This window comes from Eleutherodactylus coqui, chromosome 3 (genome assembly GCF_035609145.1).
Source record: "Eleutherodactylus coqui strain aEleCoq1 chromosome 3, aEleCoq1.hap1, whole genome shotgun sequence".
NCBI lineage: Eukaryota > Metazoa > Chordata > Amphibia > Anura > Eleutherodactylidae > Eleutherodactylus > Eleutherodactylus coqui.
This window is the reverse complement of record NC_089839.1, coordinates 310,417,921-310,435,742: the sequence shown is the minus strand read 5'-3', so window position 1 is coordinate 310,435,742 and position 17,822 is coordinate 310,417,921. Positions and strand designations below refer to the sequence as shown.

The following is a 17,822-nucleotide window of genomic DNA, read 5'->3' as shown; positions in this document are numbered from 1 at the left end:
TGCCTGGCAAATACAGAATTCAATTCACACTCACTACCCTCCCGCCTCCAAGACTTCCCTAGAGCAGCACCTGTCCTCTGGACCGTGATACCCAAAACTATCTGGGCAATTAGTGACTCGCAGAACTTCAGGCGTGCTCTAAAAACGCACCTCTTCTGGGAGGCATACCATATCTCCTAAACCAAACCCCTCTGTACCCCCCTGATAACATGCTCCCTGTCCTACCGACTGCAATCTTTGCTAGCCGCCATCAACCGCCCCTATAGTCATACCGATGCAGCCACTATACAGCCTGACCATTGCCTATGTGTATAGCATCCCTCACTCTCCACCTCTCCATACCGTGCACATCTCCAGCCCCTTTACCTTCTGTATCACCCCATTATCTGTAGTATGTAAGCTCGTTGAAGTAGGACCCTCACCCCTACTGTCTCCATCAATTGATTACTATGTAACAGTGGTCTTGTTTTTATTACCCTGTCTTGTAAGCGCTGTGGAATATGTTGGTGCTATACAAAAAAATGTTATTATTATAAGTGCATTCAGACATATGCTTTACTGCAGCCGTATTAGCCATAAGCACAAAAGACATGCTCTGTGACCTGTGCAGGGATGAGGAGGAGGTGAGCTCTAGCCACTGCCTCTAGTCTTCTATGGGAGAGTGCTGTGGGCAGATATAAAGAGGTCACTCTGTAACCCCTACAATTTAGTGGGTTGTGAAGAACCTTGTTGGTTTAAACTGCATGATGTTATATTTTATGGGTCTTGTCTGACCCCTACTGGTCAACCTGAGGTACTGCTATTTCAAATTGCATTGATAATTATTACAAAAATTGTAATGCTCTGCTATCTATTATTTTGATTGGCTGTGGTTGGACAGATGAGCCATGCTGACGCTGGGATCATGCATGTGATATAAAAAGTGTGTATGCTACATCTTGGGGCCCTTTTACATATACCAAGGGTGTTCTGCACAAGAGGACCGCAGCGGATCTCAGCTGTGTGCCTGGCTATGGCCCTGCATATGGCCACGTAATGTACCGCGCATAACTGCATGCTCACACTAGTGGTCATGTGCAGAACACCTTTTATTGTTTGTTTTTTTTATTTTTCCCACGCCGTCGCTTAGCGATGATGCAGGTCCCCGAAGCCCATACGCAATATATCTCCGCGACCATAGAGCCCAAATTGCACATGCTGCTTTCTGTTTTCTGAGAGTGGATTATGTAATTCCGACCAGCTAATGTGAGCGGAATTCTGTAATCCAATTCATTTGATTGATCTGCATATTACCGCGGATCAAATGCAGAGTCCGCAATTCCTATCTGATCGTGCGAGACAGGCCTAATGGTTGATCGCTACTCTTGTATACAATTGGATAATGGCGATCATGTGACCAGGGATGATTCCAGGAGGCCTCTGCTCCAGGATCTCAGCTACCTTTGCAGATTTTACATTTCCCGGGCCCTTATGGTCTTTTTCGCATGTGTCCGTCATTTTGCCAGCGGGAGCATGCGCAGAAGCTGGGGAAGGTCCGTGGTGAACGATTGTATCGGTGAGGGAAGATTAGACTTCAATTTTGTTTTTAACTTTTACATAATTGCCATTATCCATTGGATAACTGCGATCACGTGACCGGAGACCCTCACCGTAGCCCTTGGTCACTGCTGCAGGCTACCTCTAGTAGCCAGGAGCAAGGACATTTTAAATTTCCCGGGCCCTCCCTGGCTTCTGCGCTTGCGTTGGCCATTTTAGCGATGGGTGCCTGCGCCGAAGCAGTGTAAAGGTCCGTGGATAAGGATCTCTTCAGGGGACATTGCCGGAGGCCTTAGGTAAGTAATTTCACCTCCCCTCATGGATCGTATCCGTGAGGGGAGATGAAACTTTAATTTTTTAAACTTTCTTTTTAACTTTACATGATCGCCGTTACACCGCGGCCCCCGGGGACATCTCCTTGCTCTCGGCTACCTTTATTAGCTGGGAGATTTTAAATTTTCAGGGCACTCCGGTCTTCTGTGCCTGCGCACAACATTTCTACAGTGGCGCGCATGTGCAGCAGCCGGCAGCAGGAACTTGCAGGACCAGATTGCCAAGGGACATTGCGGAGGCCAGAGGTGTGTAGTTTCAAGAAACTATCTTTTTTCTAGCTTTTTAAAAATTTTTATGTGATTGCATTACTTGGGGCCACACACGGCAGCCCCCCCCCCACCCCCGACCCCCTTTGACAGCCAAAGGCTCTTAACTACCTCTGATAGCCAATAGCAGGGAGCGGTCACACTCCCCAACCCTGGCACTTTAATCTACAGGGCCAGTGTGTATTACCACCCTGTAGATTAAAGCCCAGACACACAGGACACGAAATCATGTATAGGTTGTCACTAAGGGGTTAACAAGCCTAAGCCTAAGCTAACCCTAAACCTAGCCCCGTGCTGCTTAAGTGTAGTGTGTAGTGCGCGGCTGCTGAAGGCAATCCGCGTGCACGCTGTGTAGTCATGTGGTGCCGAAGAGCCAATCAGGTGGCTCTAATCAGCAGTGCTGCTTAACCTAAGCAGAAAGTGCTAATATGCTGCCGGGAAGGGGTTAACAGCGGGTGGGCGCAAGTCTGATGCCCCCCGCTGTCGCAGCGGGACGCCGGCTATCACCGACAGCCGGCTCCCGCTGCGGGATAGCGCAAGATCTGCTATGATCTCGCGCTATCCCTATGAAGTAAGGGTACGTCATTTTGCAGGAAGTACCCCGCTCCCATGAAGTGGAACGGGTTAAGGGACTTTCTAAAGTTAAAATCGCAACGCACCAAAAAGTTGCCATTTTTGGTGCGTTGCGATTTTAACATTAGAAAGTCCCTTAGACATCTGGGAAAAAACGCTGAGAATTCGCAGGGAAAAAGACGCTAGTGGGTAGTCACCCTTAGGCCTCATGTCCACGGGGAAAATCAGATCCGCTGCAGATTCTACATGTAGAATCTGCAGCGGGTCCCTCCTGCCCCGCGGACATGAGCGCTGAAAATAGAAATTTAAAAGCATTTACCTATCCGTAGCGGGCGGCGAAGGTCAGCTGTTCCTCACGGCCGGATCTTCATTTTCGGCCGGCGGATGAATTCCTGACGCCGGCGGCACGTCGTCGACGTGCCGCGCGCATGCGCCGGGCACATCCGCCGAGCCGAAGCAAGGGAGATGCGGCCGTGAGGAAGAGCAGAGCTTCGCGGTCCGCTGCGGGTGAGTAAATGCTTTTAATTCCTATTTTAGGTCTCCCGCGGATCCGGACGGCTTCCATAGGCTTCAATAGAAGCCCGCGGGAGCCGTCCCCGCGGGAGACCCGCATGAAAATGGAGCATGGTCCAGATTTTTTCATGCTCCATTTTTTTAAAAATGCCTTTTATTGACGATCCGCGGGTATTTATCTACCCGCGGGTGGTCAATGCATCCCTATGGGGTGCGGATCCGCGCGCGGGAGATCCGCTGCGGATTTTAAATCACATTTTGCCCGTGGACATGAGCCCTTAGTGTAATCCTGTCTGCGATGATAATAAGATGACAGCTGAGAAGTTTTCTCTGCAGAACAGGAAATATCAGACTATTGAAAGGCTTAGTGGTCAGTGTGAGAACTGCAGGATTATAGATTTGTTTTTAAATATAGATTGTGGCATTGAAGATGGAAAAAAAAATGACAAAAAAATATTTAAAGAATATTGTTTAATATAAAACCTGATTAATCCAAGAGGTCATTTTCTGATGGCACATTGCCTTTAGGTCACTTCCACACGGCTAACTATTTTGCTCGATTTTGTCGCAGTGCGACAGTGCTACAAATCGCATGTATGTAGAGCCCATGCTTTCCTATGGGTTCTTCCACACGAGCGATGTTTTGTAGCCTGCAACAGTGCAAGAATACAAAATCACGGCATGCCCTATACAGCTGCGACTTACAATTTTTTTTTGTAGCCCATGCTTCCCTATGGAACCTTCCTTTTTGTTACATTGCATCGCATGAAAACACGGTTTTCGTGTGGTGTGATGCAACTTTTACATTAGGAAATCCTACTGTAACAGCCCTAAACTAAGCCCTAGCTGCATCAAAATGAATAAATAATACATCACCTAAGAGGCGCTGTCATCTCTGGCGCATGTCTCCTCTTCATAGCACTTGTCTTTAGTCTTCTGCAAGCCCTTCCTGGATTGAAGTATTAAAATCGCCGCATCCAGGAAGGGCTGGCTGTGTTTGGTTCACGAGTGCCGTGGCTCAGCCAATCAGAGCCAGCACTCAATGAACCAATCACAGCCATTCAATGAATTGAGGCGGGGATTTTGATCCTTCAATCTAAGAAGGGCTGGCAGAGGACTAAAGACAACTGCTGGAGGTGAAGAGGAGACACACCGGAGCTGACAGCGCTTCTTAGGTGATGTATAATTTTTTTTTTTTTTTTTCTACTAGAGCCCGGGCTTATTTTCAGGGTAGGGCTTATATTTCAAGCCCCACCCACCCACTAAGATTGCAATATTGATGCGAGAAAACGCAGTGATATCACACAGTCTACCGATGCGATAACACTGCAATTTTCTTGCGGTAATATCACATCGCCTGTGTGGAAGCGGCCTTAAGGGATGGCACTGGTATGCTGATGGGACTTGACTGCCTCTTCACTGCTCTCAGGATAGGGTTAGGGTTACCTATTGGGTGCATACAGATTTGTAAGTATATATGTGCATACCTTCCAACAGACCTCAAACTGTAATATATTTTATGCAAATATACAAAAAAATTGTACGTTTTGGGGAAGTTTTGTAGGCGCACTTGAGTAGAATGTGGAGGAGCTTAATAATGTCCCACATGAGGATTTTAATGTGTCTGTGTGTAACTGTATATTCATCCAATGGTTCAGAACGTCTGACATTAGACCCGATGCCGGACTGTCAGACAATATCATGTTTCTGTTATATACAACCAGTCTTTAATTGTCACATCTTTATTTATAAAGCCACGGATTATTTATCAAAATGCGGGAAAAAAAACATTTGTACAAATGTCCTGATGCTAAAATTACATTCTCATAAAGAGAAATCACTCAATAAATAGGTACATGAGATTAATAAGTGCGGAGCTCATGCCTGTGCCGGGTGGGATCCATCATGTGCTGCAGATGTAGAAATCAACCAATGGCTTGTGTGTCATTTAACGTGTTCCATGTAAACAACATATGTGACCCCTGTCCGTCCCTTGGTAGCCACAAACTAACAAGCCTGCATTGTACTTCTGTTTGACAATGTCAGACCTCCCAGACGACTACCAGTGACAACATTTATGTACAGCGAGGTCACTGATACAGGAAGCGCTACGAATGACTGGCAGCTGGGAAAAGGAGGAGTCAGAAGATGAAGGAGGGGCTTGCAATGATGGGCTCCAGCCTGTTGCAGAGCCACAACTGCTAACTGAGCTATCTGAGCCATATCAGAATCGCGGTATGATTAGTAGTTCTTTGCTTTCTGGTGCCATGGTCCTTCAGGAAAATCGGATGTTTCTCAGAAACGTGCAGCAATGTATCTGCAACAGTGAATAAGTTGGGCACAGGACTCTTATACGCATTTGGAGATCTGCTTATAAGTGTATCTCCCAAATATTCTGTTTTTCTTGTAGGATTGTCCTGAGTCATAGATGTCCATGGGGGCATGACTTATGCAAATTTGCCCCAAAGTGTGAATTTCTTGTATGTTTTGTGAGCATTTCTGGGTGGATCACTTAAACATTCAACGGATGGGGATTTGAATGTTAGGCGGTATGGCATAAGGGGCCAGCAATCCAACTTCATCTAGACGTAGGACATACGAGTAGAAGCCAATAGGTGTAGAGAATTGTTCTTACTGCTGCAAGTTCAAAAGCTTTAGGCCGCGATCCCAGGATTAGGCAGGGTATAGGACCCCACACTACCGCTGAAAGCCTGGAAATGAGAGAATGAGACTTGTCACATAAAGACAGAAGAGGGACCCCCAAAAGCATGCCTGAAATTACATCCACATCCATCCTGGGCCCCGTGCAGTCTGAGAGAACTGATCTTTGGAAGAGGAATCCTTGAAATGTACTCAATCAGGGACTCTAAAGTCTTTATTTGGGGGATGTACTGCAACAAGCCCATAGCTGTGGGAAAGGTCACAAAAACCCTATACTTCAAATATCTTTAAAGGGATAGCCTCAACATAACAACAATTTAGTAGAGGCCATTAGCAAATTACTTGGCAGCAACATAATGCATGACTGGGCTGAATCCTCCAGAGCGACAACGGATCTCTCTTAGGGCTCCTACAAACTTGCATTTTTTTTGCACGCGATTGTCAATGGGACTTTCTAATATTAAAAACGCATTGCACAAAAATTGCAAAGCACAAATTTGCGATGCTTTTTTAACATTAGAAAGTCCCATTGACAATCGCGTGAAAAAAAAAACGCAGCGTTAAGAAAACGCAAGTGTGTGGGAGCCCTTAGGGTGCGTTTACACGTCGCTGATTTGCTGCAAATTCTGGTGCAGATCTGCAGCAGATTTTACCCTTTCAATTTAATTCAAATTGATTGGGTGAAATTTGTTGCAGATCTGCACCAAATCAGCGAGGTATGAACACACCCTTGTGCGGGTTTTGGACGGGGGTTGTCCTCATGAACAAGAAATCAGCTCTGCTTTTTCCTTACTAAACAAAGGGTCATCATTACTATGATTATTGATAGGAGTGCTATATGTGTCTACATACCAGAATGCAGATTCCAACTACAATAGAAACAATCGCTACAATGAACAGCACAATCAAGGCGATGCCAAAGCCAGGGATGGTGGCTGATTCAGCTGCGGCAGCGGCTGGAGCAGCTGTAGAGCTTGTAGTAATGTCTGTAGAAAAAACAGATGGAAAAGTATAGTATACATTTATAATAGAATATTTGTACATAATATTATTAAAAAATAAGAAAATGTAGCTCTGCTATATATCTGTATTACCAGTCTCCATACCTGAAAGCAGTTTTGGGGTTACACTTTGAGTTGCTGCAGTCCCCGTTCTTTTAGTTACAGGCTTTGTGGTTGGTACTGTAGACCCTGTTCCTGTAGTTATAGGCTGTACGGTTGTTGTAGTAGGCCCTGTTCCTGTAGTTATAGGCTGTACGGTTGTTGTAGTAGGCCCTGTTCCTGTAGTTATAGGCTGTATGGTTGTTGTAGTAGACCCTGTTCCTGTAGTTACAGGCTTTGTGGTTGGTACTGTAGACCCTGTTCCTGTAGCTATAGGCTGTACAGTTGTTGTAGTAGACCCTGTTCCTGTAGTTATAGGCTGTACGGTTGTTGTAGTAGACCCTGTTCCTGTAGTTACAGGCTGTACGGTTGTTGTAGTAGACCCTGTTCCTGCAGTTACAGGCTGTACGGTTGTTGTAGTAGACCCTGTTCCTGCAGTTACAGGCTGTACGGTTGTTGTAGTAGACCCTGTTCCTGCAGTTACAGGCTGTACGGTTGTTGTAGTAGACCCTGTTCCTGCAGTTACAGGCTGTACGGTTGTTGTAGTAGACCCTGTTCCTGCAGTTACAGGCTGTACGGTTGTTGTAGTAGACCCTGTTCCTGCAGTTACAGGCTGTACGGTTGTTGTAGTAGACCCTGTTCCTGCAGTTACAGGCTGTACGGTTGTTGTAGTAGACCCTGTTCCTGCAGTTACAGGCTGTACGGTTGTTGTAGTAGACCCTGTTCCTGCAGTTACAGGCTGTACGGTTGTTGTAGTAGACCCGGTTCCTGCAGTTACAGGCTGTACGGCTGTTGTAGTAGACCCTGTTCCTGCAGTTACAGGCTGTACGGCTGTTGTAGTAGACCCTGTTCCTGCAGTTACAGGCTGTACAGTTGTTGTAGTAGACCCTGTTCCTGTAGTTACAGGCTGTACGGCTGTTGTAGTAGACCCTGTTCCTGTAGTTACAGGCTGTACAGTTGTTGTAGTCGACCCTGTTCCTGTGGTTGCCACTATACGCCCTGTCTCTGTGCTAGCAGACCCTGTGATTAATATTGTAGACCCTTTAGTAGTAGGCCCTGTGTTTGTTATTAAAGGCTCTGTGGCTGCTGTTGCAAGTCCTATAGTTGTTGGAGGCTCTGTGGCTGTTGCTGCAGGTCCTGTAGTTGTGGGAAGCTCTGTGGCTGTTGCTGCAGGTCCTGTAGTTGTTGGAAGCTCTGTGGCTGTTGCTGCAGGTCCTGTAGTTGTTGGAGGCTCTGTGGCTGTTGTTGCAGGTCCTGTACTTGTTGGAGGCTCTGTGGCTGTTGTTGCAGGTCCTGTAGTTGTTGGAGGCTCTGTGGCTGTTGTTGCAGGTCCTGTACTTGTTGGAGGCTCTGTGGCTGTTATTGCAGGTCCTGTACTTGTTGGAGGCTCTGTGGCTGTTGTTGCAGGTCCTGTACTTGTTGGAGGCTCTCTGGCTGTTGTTGCAGGTCCTGTAGTTGTTGGAGGCTCTGTGGCTGTTGCAGGTCCTGTAGTTGTTGGAGGCTCTGTGGCTGTTGCTGCAGGTCCTGTAGTTGTGGGAGTCTCCGTGGCTGTTGTTGCAGGTCCTGTACTTGTTGGAGGCTCTGTGGCTGTTATTGCAGGTCCTATACTTGTTGGAGGCTCTGTGGCTGTTGCAGGTCCTGTAGTTGTGGGAGGCTCTGTGGCTGTTGTTGCTGGTCCTGTAGTTGTGGGAGGCTCTGTGGCTGTTGTTGCAGGTCCTGTAGTTGTGGGAGGCTCTGTGGCTGTTGTTGCAGGTCCTGTAGTTGTGGGAGTCTCCGTGGCTGTTGTTGCAGGTCCTGTAGTTGTGGGAGGCTCCGTGGCTGTTGTTGCAGGTCCTGTAGTTGTTGGAGGCTCTGTGGCTGTTGCAGGTCCTGTAGTTGTGGGAGGCTCTGTGGCTGTTGTTGCAGGTCCTGTAGTTGTGGGAGGCTCTGTGGCTGTTGTTGCAGGTCCTGTACTTGTGGGAGGCTCTGTGGCTGTTGTTGCAGGTCCTGTACTTGTTGGAGGCTCTGTGGCTGTTGCAGGTTCTGTAGTTGTTGGAGGCTCTGTGGCTGTTGCAGGTCCTGTAGTTGTGGGAGGCCCTGTGGCTGTTGTTGCAGGTCCTGTAGTTGTTGGAGGCTCCATGGCTTTTGTTGCAGGTCCTGTAGTTGTGGGAGGCTCCGTGGCTGTTGTTGCAGGTCCTGTAGTTGTTGGAGGCTCTGTGGCTGTTGCAGGTCCTGTAGTTGTGGGAGGCTCTGTGGCTGTTGTTGCAGGTCCTGTAGTTGTGGGAGGCTCTGTGGCTGTTGTTGCAGGTCCTGTACTTGTTGGAGGCTCTGTGGCTGTTGCAGGTTCTGTAGTTGTTGGAGGTTCTGTGGCTGTTGCAGGTCCTGTAGTTGTGGGAGGCTCTGTGGCTGTTGCAGGTCCTGTAGTTGTTGGAGGCTCCGTGGCTGTTGTTGCAGGTCCTGTAGTTGTGGGAGGCTCCGTGGCTGTTGTTGCAGGTCCTGTAGTTGTTGGAGGCTCTGTGGCTGTTGCAGGTCCTGTAGTTGTGGGAGGCTCTGTGGCTGCCGTTGCAGGTCCTGTAGTTGTGGGAGGCTCTGTGGCTGTTGTTTCAGGTTCTGTAGTTGTGGGAGGTTCTGTGGCTGTTGTTGCAGGTCCTGTAGTTGTTGGAGGCTCTGTGGCTGTTGTTGCGGGCCCTGTAGTTGTTGGAGGCTCTGTGGCTGTTGTTGCAGGCCCTGTAGTTGTTGGAGGCTCTGTGGCTGTTGTTGCAGGTCCTGTAGTTGTTGGAGGCTCTGTGGCTGTTGTTGCTAATCCTGTAGTTGTTGGAGGCTCTGTGGCTGTTGTTGCTAATCCTGTAGTTGTTACAGGCTCTGTGGCTGTTGTTGATATTCCTGTAGTTGTTGGAGGCTCTGTGGCTGTTGTTGCAGGTCCGGTAGTTGTTGAAGGCTCTGTGGCTGTTGTTGCAGGTCCTGTAGTTGTTGGAGGCTCTGTGGCTGTTGTTGCTAATCCTGTAGTTGTTGGAGGCTCTGTGGCTGTTATTGCGGGCCCTGTAGTTGTTGGAGGCTCTGTGGCTGTTGTTGCAGGTCCTGTAGTTGTTGGAGGCTCTGTGGCTGTTGTTGCGGGCCCTGTAGTTGTTGGAGGCTCTGTGGCTGTTGTTGCTAATCCTGTAGTTGTTGGAGGCTCTGTGGCTGTTGTTGCTAATCCTGTAGTTGTTACAGGCTCTGTGGCTGTTGTTGATATTCCTGTAGTTGTTGGAGGCTCTGTGGCTGTTGTTGCAGGTCCTGTAGTTGTTGGAGGCTCTGTGGCTGTTGTTGCAGGTCCTGTAGTTGTTGGAGGCTCTGTGGCTGTTGCTGCAGGTCCTGTAGTTGTTGGCGGCTCTGTGGCTGTTGTTGCAGGTCCTGTAGTTGTTGGAGGCTCTGTGGCTGTTGTTGCAGGTCCTGTAGTTGTTGGAGGCTCTGTGGCTGTTGTTGCAGGTCCTGTAGTTGTTGGAGGCTCTGTGGCTGTTGATGCTAATCCTGTTGTTGTTGGGGGCTCTGTGGCGGTTGTGGCAAGTTCTGTGGTGGTTCTTTCCAATGGAGTAGTTGTCTGTGCTGTGCTAGGTGCCACTGTGGTTATTACTTCAGCTGAAAGAATAGAAACATAAACATTTACAAGCTTCAGCTGGTGTTCAGTACTATTTATTGTCTGTATCTACCATACTCAAATGAATTACATCCCAATTTTACCCCATAAAAATGAGTTTGGATGTTGCCTGACTCTGCACTCTGGCATCTCAACCAATTCTTCTTGGTTGCTGTGTGATGGAAATACCATAAAAAGACTTCCTGAGACCTTAGATGGATCCAATTCAGCAACCACTTCAATGCCCACAACCTAACTGAGATATAGAATTTGTGAACATTGATGGAGATTGTGATCCTGATCATTAGTACAGTGCAGCAGCCTCAGGCTTCAGGCATATAACACCAAGTACTGATAACTTGGTACAAAAACAAGTTAAGTGTCATATTCTTATTTTAATTTGCTCCCTTATGCTTATTCCATATTTTCCTTCTCTGCTGGAACAGGATCCTCCCAGGAAACAAGGAGAGATCTCTGAGATTCCTGGAAGGGCAGATAAGTCTCCTGGGCATCGTAGTGTAATACTCTGCTCTCCTTCATCACTCCTGGACTGTTGCAGTTAGTGTCCCGATGCCAACCCCTGTGGCAGGACATTGAGGACTATCTGCAGAACCTAGTCTGGGGTTTGTATTTCTTTAGGGGTCTGGTTTGGGGTCTGTATTGGTTTATATTTGTTTATCGGGGAATGTGTGCCTGTAATTTAGTGCAGAATAATCCCAGTGTCGACTCACCTCTAGATTGAATGCTTAGAGGTTCCACCTCCTCACCAGCAAGGGTGTTCGGTGGCTCGGCTTGTGTCACGTTTGCATAGAGTTCATCAACTGCCTCTCTGGAGGTCATGGCTGTATCATTTACAAGTACAAGATCCATGGTGGCGAGGATAGAACCTTCCCTGCAGGAAAAATCCAAGAGTCAGAAGTGTGGAGTCCAGTGTATTGTATGTAAGAGCAGAGTGGGTGGAGGGTGAGGGGTTATGGGGTACAGGACAAGGGTCATTTTAGGAAGAAGTCTATCCTATATTAAAAGGCCTATTTAATTAGATCAACATTTCATACACCAGTCTAATTAAACGGTGTGCACCCAGGTACGGGCGACAAATATATGTGCAAAACCTCCTAATAGACTTGACTCTTCTGGTGGCTCCGCCATGCTCCGGATGGATAATACACTGCCTACAAGCTGGAGTAGGCTTCTACCTTAATTTACACCAGTTTTTGGCATACATTATACTAAATGTGGCAGGCTAGACCCCACCCATTTTTTGAAAAAGTGCCACAGCTCAGGGTAAATCCCCGAAAAGTCACAATTTTCATACCTGCACCAAAACTGGGACTTTTTATGTGCCAACAAACTAGCGTACAGGGCATAACAGATATGCCCCTATATCTTGGCGCTTGCGGAGAGCTGCTGCTTCTATTTGCATGTGTCTGGTTTTGTATTGCAGTTACTACAGATGTGTACCTGCACCTTTATCTCTCTTACGAGGTGCTGTTTTTGAATTGTACATTTGGCGGTTGCGGCTGCCTCCGTCTTGGTTGCGTGCTCCTCTTTATCTGTCCAAGGAGGTTTTCAATAAGAGTATAAAATAGCCAAATCTTATCTGCTCTGAGTTCATTTTGAACGACCAGATAACTGATTAGTGTAGAAACTTATTTGCATGCGATCGCCTCGCCATGTTGGGTTGGTGGGCTCACACAAGACCCTCACATTTCTGTACATTTTAAATTTAGCAGCAATGCTATATAGTCAATAAATATAAGGTCTGCGCACAGCTTGGTGCCCGCAGACTGCTCCCGCCTCCTTTGTGTTCATCTGCTTTTGCTCTATAGTCACAGCAGACGCTCACCTGCACATTCATTTCATTTTCCATGGAGCTGCTGACTTCCTTTGTTTTTAGTGTTAGTGAAACATCACAGGAACCTTCATCCTTCCACACCCCAGACATGCTACCATGAATGCTAGCATTTTCTTAGTTTTTTTAGTCTTTTAAGAGTTAGATCTGGAGTTTGTACTCCAGAGCTGCATTCCACTGTACCTGAAAGTTTTAGCCATAGTCAGCCATTTTTCTGGCTATTGATAGTTAATTGTGGCCATCTATTCATTCACTGTATACACGAATATACTGATACTTTGTTTCCTCTGAATGGGAGCATCTATGGCACTCATGGGAATAAACAAGTGAAAGAATCTCCTTAACATTTGTGGAGTTGTGTGGAGTAGCAGTGTGCACTGTTGACCGTGACTTAGGGTTGCCACCTGGCTGGTAACTCACCAGCCTGGCTGGTAATTAATTTAAAAGGTCGGTGTTGGTATTAATTGCCCACTGAGTGCACCTCTCTGGCCAGGCAGCAACCCCACATTATCAAGTATTTCACTCACTCCCATTTAGCCCCCACTGCTGAAATCAGAGTCTGTGACCTCTGACCTCTATGGAGTCAGTGGTTGAAATACTTGATAATGTGGGGTTGCTGCCCTGCTGGAAGTTCAGGATGGGGAGGACACAAAAAGGGGGCTCTATTACTATCCAGGCCACAACTGGGGGCACTATTACTAATGGAACCACTGAGGGGGCGGAGTTACTAATTTTGGCCACTAGAATAACGTTGGTAAAAATATAAATTGTGATAAGGCACGCCCCTAACCACACCTGAAGTCACACCCCCATTTACCTTGGCCAATATTTTTTGTGACAAAGGTGGCAACCCTACTGATGCTCAATACAGATTCCTCCTACGGCACTGGCGTAGAGGAACAAAGGACTCGGGACCCCCATAGTAGTGATTGTGAGAGCCCCAGTGGTCTAACGATTATAAGCTATCCTGAGACGTCATAGTCAGTATCCGACTCAGATAAGGAATCTCCTAATGCGGCCACTTAGAAAGTAGTGATGATGGTGGGGATAATACTCATGTATAACAGTCACTTACCTGAAGATGCAGTTTATTACATCTAAAACTCTTCGCCTACGTTGGTTATATAGTTCAATCAGCTGTAGAATAAGATAAAAAGAGATGAGGCTTAGACCTTAAAAACCCCCTTATCATCCAGTATTACAGCATCTGACCTCCTGCGGTCCCTACTCCTAGATCATAGGCCTCCGGCACACAAGTGTTTTTTAGTCCGTGTGTGATTCAATTAAAAAAAGGGACCAGAGTCGGACAGCAGACGCCCCCAAATTACTCAGCGTGGCACTAATTGAAACATGTCCTATTCTGATCCGCATAAGGGTGAGAGTAGGTCATGTAACGGACACTGGCCCCGCAGCTCAGATGGCACAAGGACGTGTGTCTGTGTGCCGCCCGATGCCAGAAACTATGGGACATAATTGGCATATGGCTGTCTGAATATGGTCTTACTACATGAGGTTTATAGGATTCTGTAAAGCGATTAGATAATAAGGTTGGCTTCATATGAGTGTAGGCACAAATGCTTTTGCCTCAGAGCAACATATTTGCACCTGAACGCGGTTGGATGAGGTACATTTGTGCGTGTGTCTGCACATAGTACAGTACTTTTTGCGCATGCAGGGCTATTTCACATTGACGCGACACACCCCTTCCATGGATTAAAAAGCTATTTAGCCTACTGAGGTCCAAATGTGTTCTTGTCCCTGCAGTTTTGAGCAGTGCTTCACACATCCTCCTGAGGATTTGTACACCTCCCATAGATTTCTGTGGGGCTCTTGGTGCGCAAATAGGCAGGAAAATACAGCAGGACCTATCTTTTTGAGCGCATGCAGAACACGCTCATGAGAGCGAACCTGTTGGCATCAATGGGTTCTATTCTCGGTGTTTTGCATGTGTATGTTTTATGTGCTCAAAAGCGTGTGCAAATACAGTCATGTAAGGAAGCCCTAATCCTACAGTGGACAGAATGAGCTGTAAGAACACAGTCAGACATATAGCTGACACCTCATACAGGATGAGATATCTGCACCCCGTGAAATGTCTATGGGCCACGTGCCAACATACAAACATGGAGATGATTGTGGAAATTAATTCACTGTTACTCACAGCGACTCTTAAGCGTGAGAACAAGTCTTTATATCCATTAGAAGATGTGTCCTGAAGATCAGCCGTGAAGTTCTTCTTCATGGTAAATTTTAGCGGAATTGTGGCAGATGGAGGCCCAGTGCTGCTGGGAGGCTGTGTGGTAGATAAAGGCTCAGTGCTGGTAGGAGGCTGTGTGCTAGAAGAAAGCCCAGTGCTGGTAGGAGGCTGTGTGGTAGATAAAGCCTCAGTGCTGGTAGGAGGCCCAGTGCTAGATGAAGGCCCAGTGTTGCTGGTAGGAGGCTGTGTGGTAGATGAAGGCTCAGTACTGGTAGGAGGCTGTGTGGTAGATGAAGGCCCAGTGCTGGTAGGAGGCTGTGTGGTGGATGAAGGTTCAGTGCTGGTAGGAGGCTGTGTGGTAGATGAAGGCCCAGTGCTGGTAGGAGGCTGTGTGGTAGATGGAGGTTCAGTGCTGGTGGGAGGCTGTGTTGTAGATAGAGGCTCAGTGCTGGACAGAGGCTGTGTGGTAGATGGAGCCTCAGTGCTGGTGGGAGGCTCTGTGGCTGTTGTTGCAGGTCCTGTAGTTGTTGGAGGCTCTGTGGTTGTTGTTGCAGGTCCTGTAGTTGTTGGAGGCTCTGTGGCTGTTGTTCCTAATTCTGTAGTTGTTGGAGGCTCTGTGGCTTTTGTTACAGGTCCTGTAGTTGTTGGAGGCTCTGTGGCTGTTGTTGCTGGTCCTGTAGTTGTTGGAGGCTCTGTGGCTGTTGTTCCTAATTCTGTAGTTGTTGGAGGCTCTGTGGCTTTTGTTACAGGTCCTGTAGTTGTTGGAGGCTCTGTGGCTATTGTTGCTAGCCCTGTTGTTGTTGGAAGCTCTGTGGCTGTTGTTGCGGGCCCTGTAGTTGTTGGAGGCTCTGTGGCTGTTGTTGCGGGTCCTGTAGTTGTTGGAGGCTCTGTGGCTGTTGTTGCAGGTCCTGTAGTTGTTGGAGGCTCTGTGGCTGTTGCAGGTCCTGTAGTTGTTGGAGGCTCTGTGGCTGTTGTTGCAGGTCCTGTAGTTGTTGGAGGCTCTATGGCTGTTGTTGCAGGTCCTGTAGTTGTTGGAGGCTCTGTGGCTGTTGTTGCTAGCCCTGTTGTTGTTGGAAGCTCTGTGGCTGTTGTTGCAGGTCCTGTAGTTGTTGGAGGCTCTGTGGCTGTTGTTGCAGGTCCTGTAGTTGTTGGAGGCTCTGTGGCTGTTGTTGCGGGCCCTGTAGTTGTTGGAGGCTCTGTGGCTGTTGTTGCTAATCCTGTAGTTGTTGGAGGCTCTGTGGCTGTTGTTGCTAATCCTGTAGTTGTTACAGGCTCTGTGGCTGTTGTTGATATTCCTGTAGTTGTTGGAGGCTCTGTGGCTGTTGTTGCAGGTCCTGTAGTTGTTGGAGGCTCTGTGGCTGTTGTTGCAGGTCCTGTAGTTGTTGGAGGCTCTGTGGCTGTTGCTGCAGGTCCTGTAGTTGTTGGCGGCTCTGTGGCTGTTATTGCAGGTCCTGTAGTTGTTGGAGGCTCTGTGGCTGTTGTTGCAGGTCCTCTAGTTGTTGGAGGCTCTGTGGCTGTTGTTGCTGGCCCTGTTGTTGTTGGAAGCTCTGTGGCTGTTGTTGCAGGTCCTGTAGTTGTTGGAGGCTCTGTGGCGGTTGTGGCAAGTTCTGTGGTGGTTCTTTCCAATGGAGTAGTTGTCTCTGCCGTGCTAGGTGCCACTGTGGTTATTTGTTCAGCTGCAGAATGGAAACATAAACATTTACAAATCTCAGCTGTTGTTCAGTACTATTTATTGTCGGTATCTACCATACTCAAATGAATCACATCCCAATTTTACCCCATAAAAATGAGTTTGGATGTTGCCTGACTCTGCACTCTGACATCTCAACCAATTCTTCTTGGTTGCTGTGTGATGGAAATACCATAAAAAGACTTCCTGAGACCTTAGATGGATCCAATTCAGCAACCACTTCAATGCCCACAACCTAACTGAGATATAGAATTTGTGAACATTGATGGAGATTGTGATCCTGATCATTACTACAGTGCAGCAGCCTCAGGCTTCAGGCATATAACGCCAAGTACTGATAACTTGGTACAAAAACAAGTTAAGTGTCATATTCTTATTTTAATTTGCTCCCTTATGCTTATTCCACATTTTCCTTCTCTGCTGGAACAGGATCCTCCCAGGAAACAAGGAGAGATCTCTGAGACTCCTGGAAGGGCAGATAAGTCTCCTGGGCATCGTAGTGTAATACTCTGCTCTCCTTCATCACTCCTGGACTGTTGCAGTTAGCGTTCCGATGCCAACCCCTGTGGCAGGACATTGAGGACTATCTGCAGAACCTAGTCTGGGGTTTGTATTTCTTTAGGGGTCTGGTTTGGGGTCTGTATTGGTTTATATTTGTTTATCGGGGAATGTGTGCCTGTAATTTAGTGCAGAATAATCCCAGTGTCGACTCACCTCTAGATTGAATGCTTAGAGGTTCCACAGGCTCACCAGCAAGGGTGTTCGGTGGCTCGGCTTGTGTCACGTTTGCATAGAGTTCATCAACTGCCTCTCTGGAGGTCATGGCTGTATCATTTACAAGCACAAGATCCATGCTGGAGCGGATAGAACCTTCCCTGCAGGAAAAATCCAAGAGTCAGAAGTGTGGAGTCCAGTGTATTGTATGTAAGAGCAGAGTGGGTGGAGGGTGAGGGGTTATGGGGTACAGGACAAGGGTCATTTTAGGAAGAAGTCTATCCTATATTAAAAGGCCTATTTAATTAGATCAACATTTCATACACCAGTCTAATTAAACGGTGTGCACCCAGGTACGGGCGACAAATATATGTGCAAACCTCTTAATAGACTTGACTCTTCTGGTGGCTCCGCCGTGCTCCAGATGGAAACATACACTGCCTACAAGCTGGAGTAGGCTTCTACCTTAATTTACACCAGTTTTTGGCATACATTATACTAAATGTGACAGGCTAGACCCCACCCATTGTTTGAAAAAGTGCCAGGGCTCAGGGTAAATCCTCGAAAAGTCACAATTTTCATACCTGCACCAAAACTGGGACTTTTTATGTGCCAACAAACTAGCGTACAGGGCATAACAGATATGCCCCTATATCTTGGCGCTTGCGGAGGGCTGCTGCTTCTATTTGCATGTGTCTGGTTTTGTATTGCAGTTACTACAGATGTGTACCTGCACCTTTATCTCTCTTACGAGGTGCTGTTTTTGAATTGTACATTTGGCGGTTGCGGCTGCCT

The 17,822-nt window shown here is 47.4% G+C and overlaps 1 protein-coding gene and 1 long non-coding RNA gene across 4 annotated transcripts in view; one reads left to right on the top strand and one right to left on the bottom strand.

Annotated features, from left to right (window-relative positions):
- Positions 1-17,822, top strand: part of LOC136621988 (uncharacterized) — a 398,847-nt gene that overhangs the window by 73,465 nt on the left and 307,560 nt on the right. The window lies entirely within an intron of this gene.
- Positions 4,944-17,822, bottom strand: part of LOC136621985 (mucin-2-like) — a 152,149-nt gene continuing 139,270 nt past the window's right edge. For all 3 annotated transcript variants that reach the window (XM_066597908.1, XM_066597907.1, XM_066597909.1), the window contains exons 6-12: positions 17,028-17,188; positions 14,588-16,299; positions 13,502-13,563; positions 11,306-11,466; positions 6,989-10,576; positions 6,735-6,868; positions 4,944-5,932 (exon numbers count right to left, since the gene is read on the bottom strand). In XM_066597908.1, coding sequence (XP_066454005.1) covers positions 5,876-5,932; positions 6,735-6,868; positions 6,989-10,576; positions 11,306-11,466; positions 13,502-13,563; positions 14,588-16,299; positions 17,028-17,188 — 5,875 coding nt within the window. In that variant the 3' untranslated portion in view covers positions 4,944-5,875. The remainder of the gene's footprint in view (positions 5,933-6,734; positions 6,869-6,988; positions 10,577-11,305; positions 11,467-13,501; positions 13,564-14,587; positions 16,300-17,027; positions 17,189-17,822) is intronic.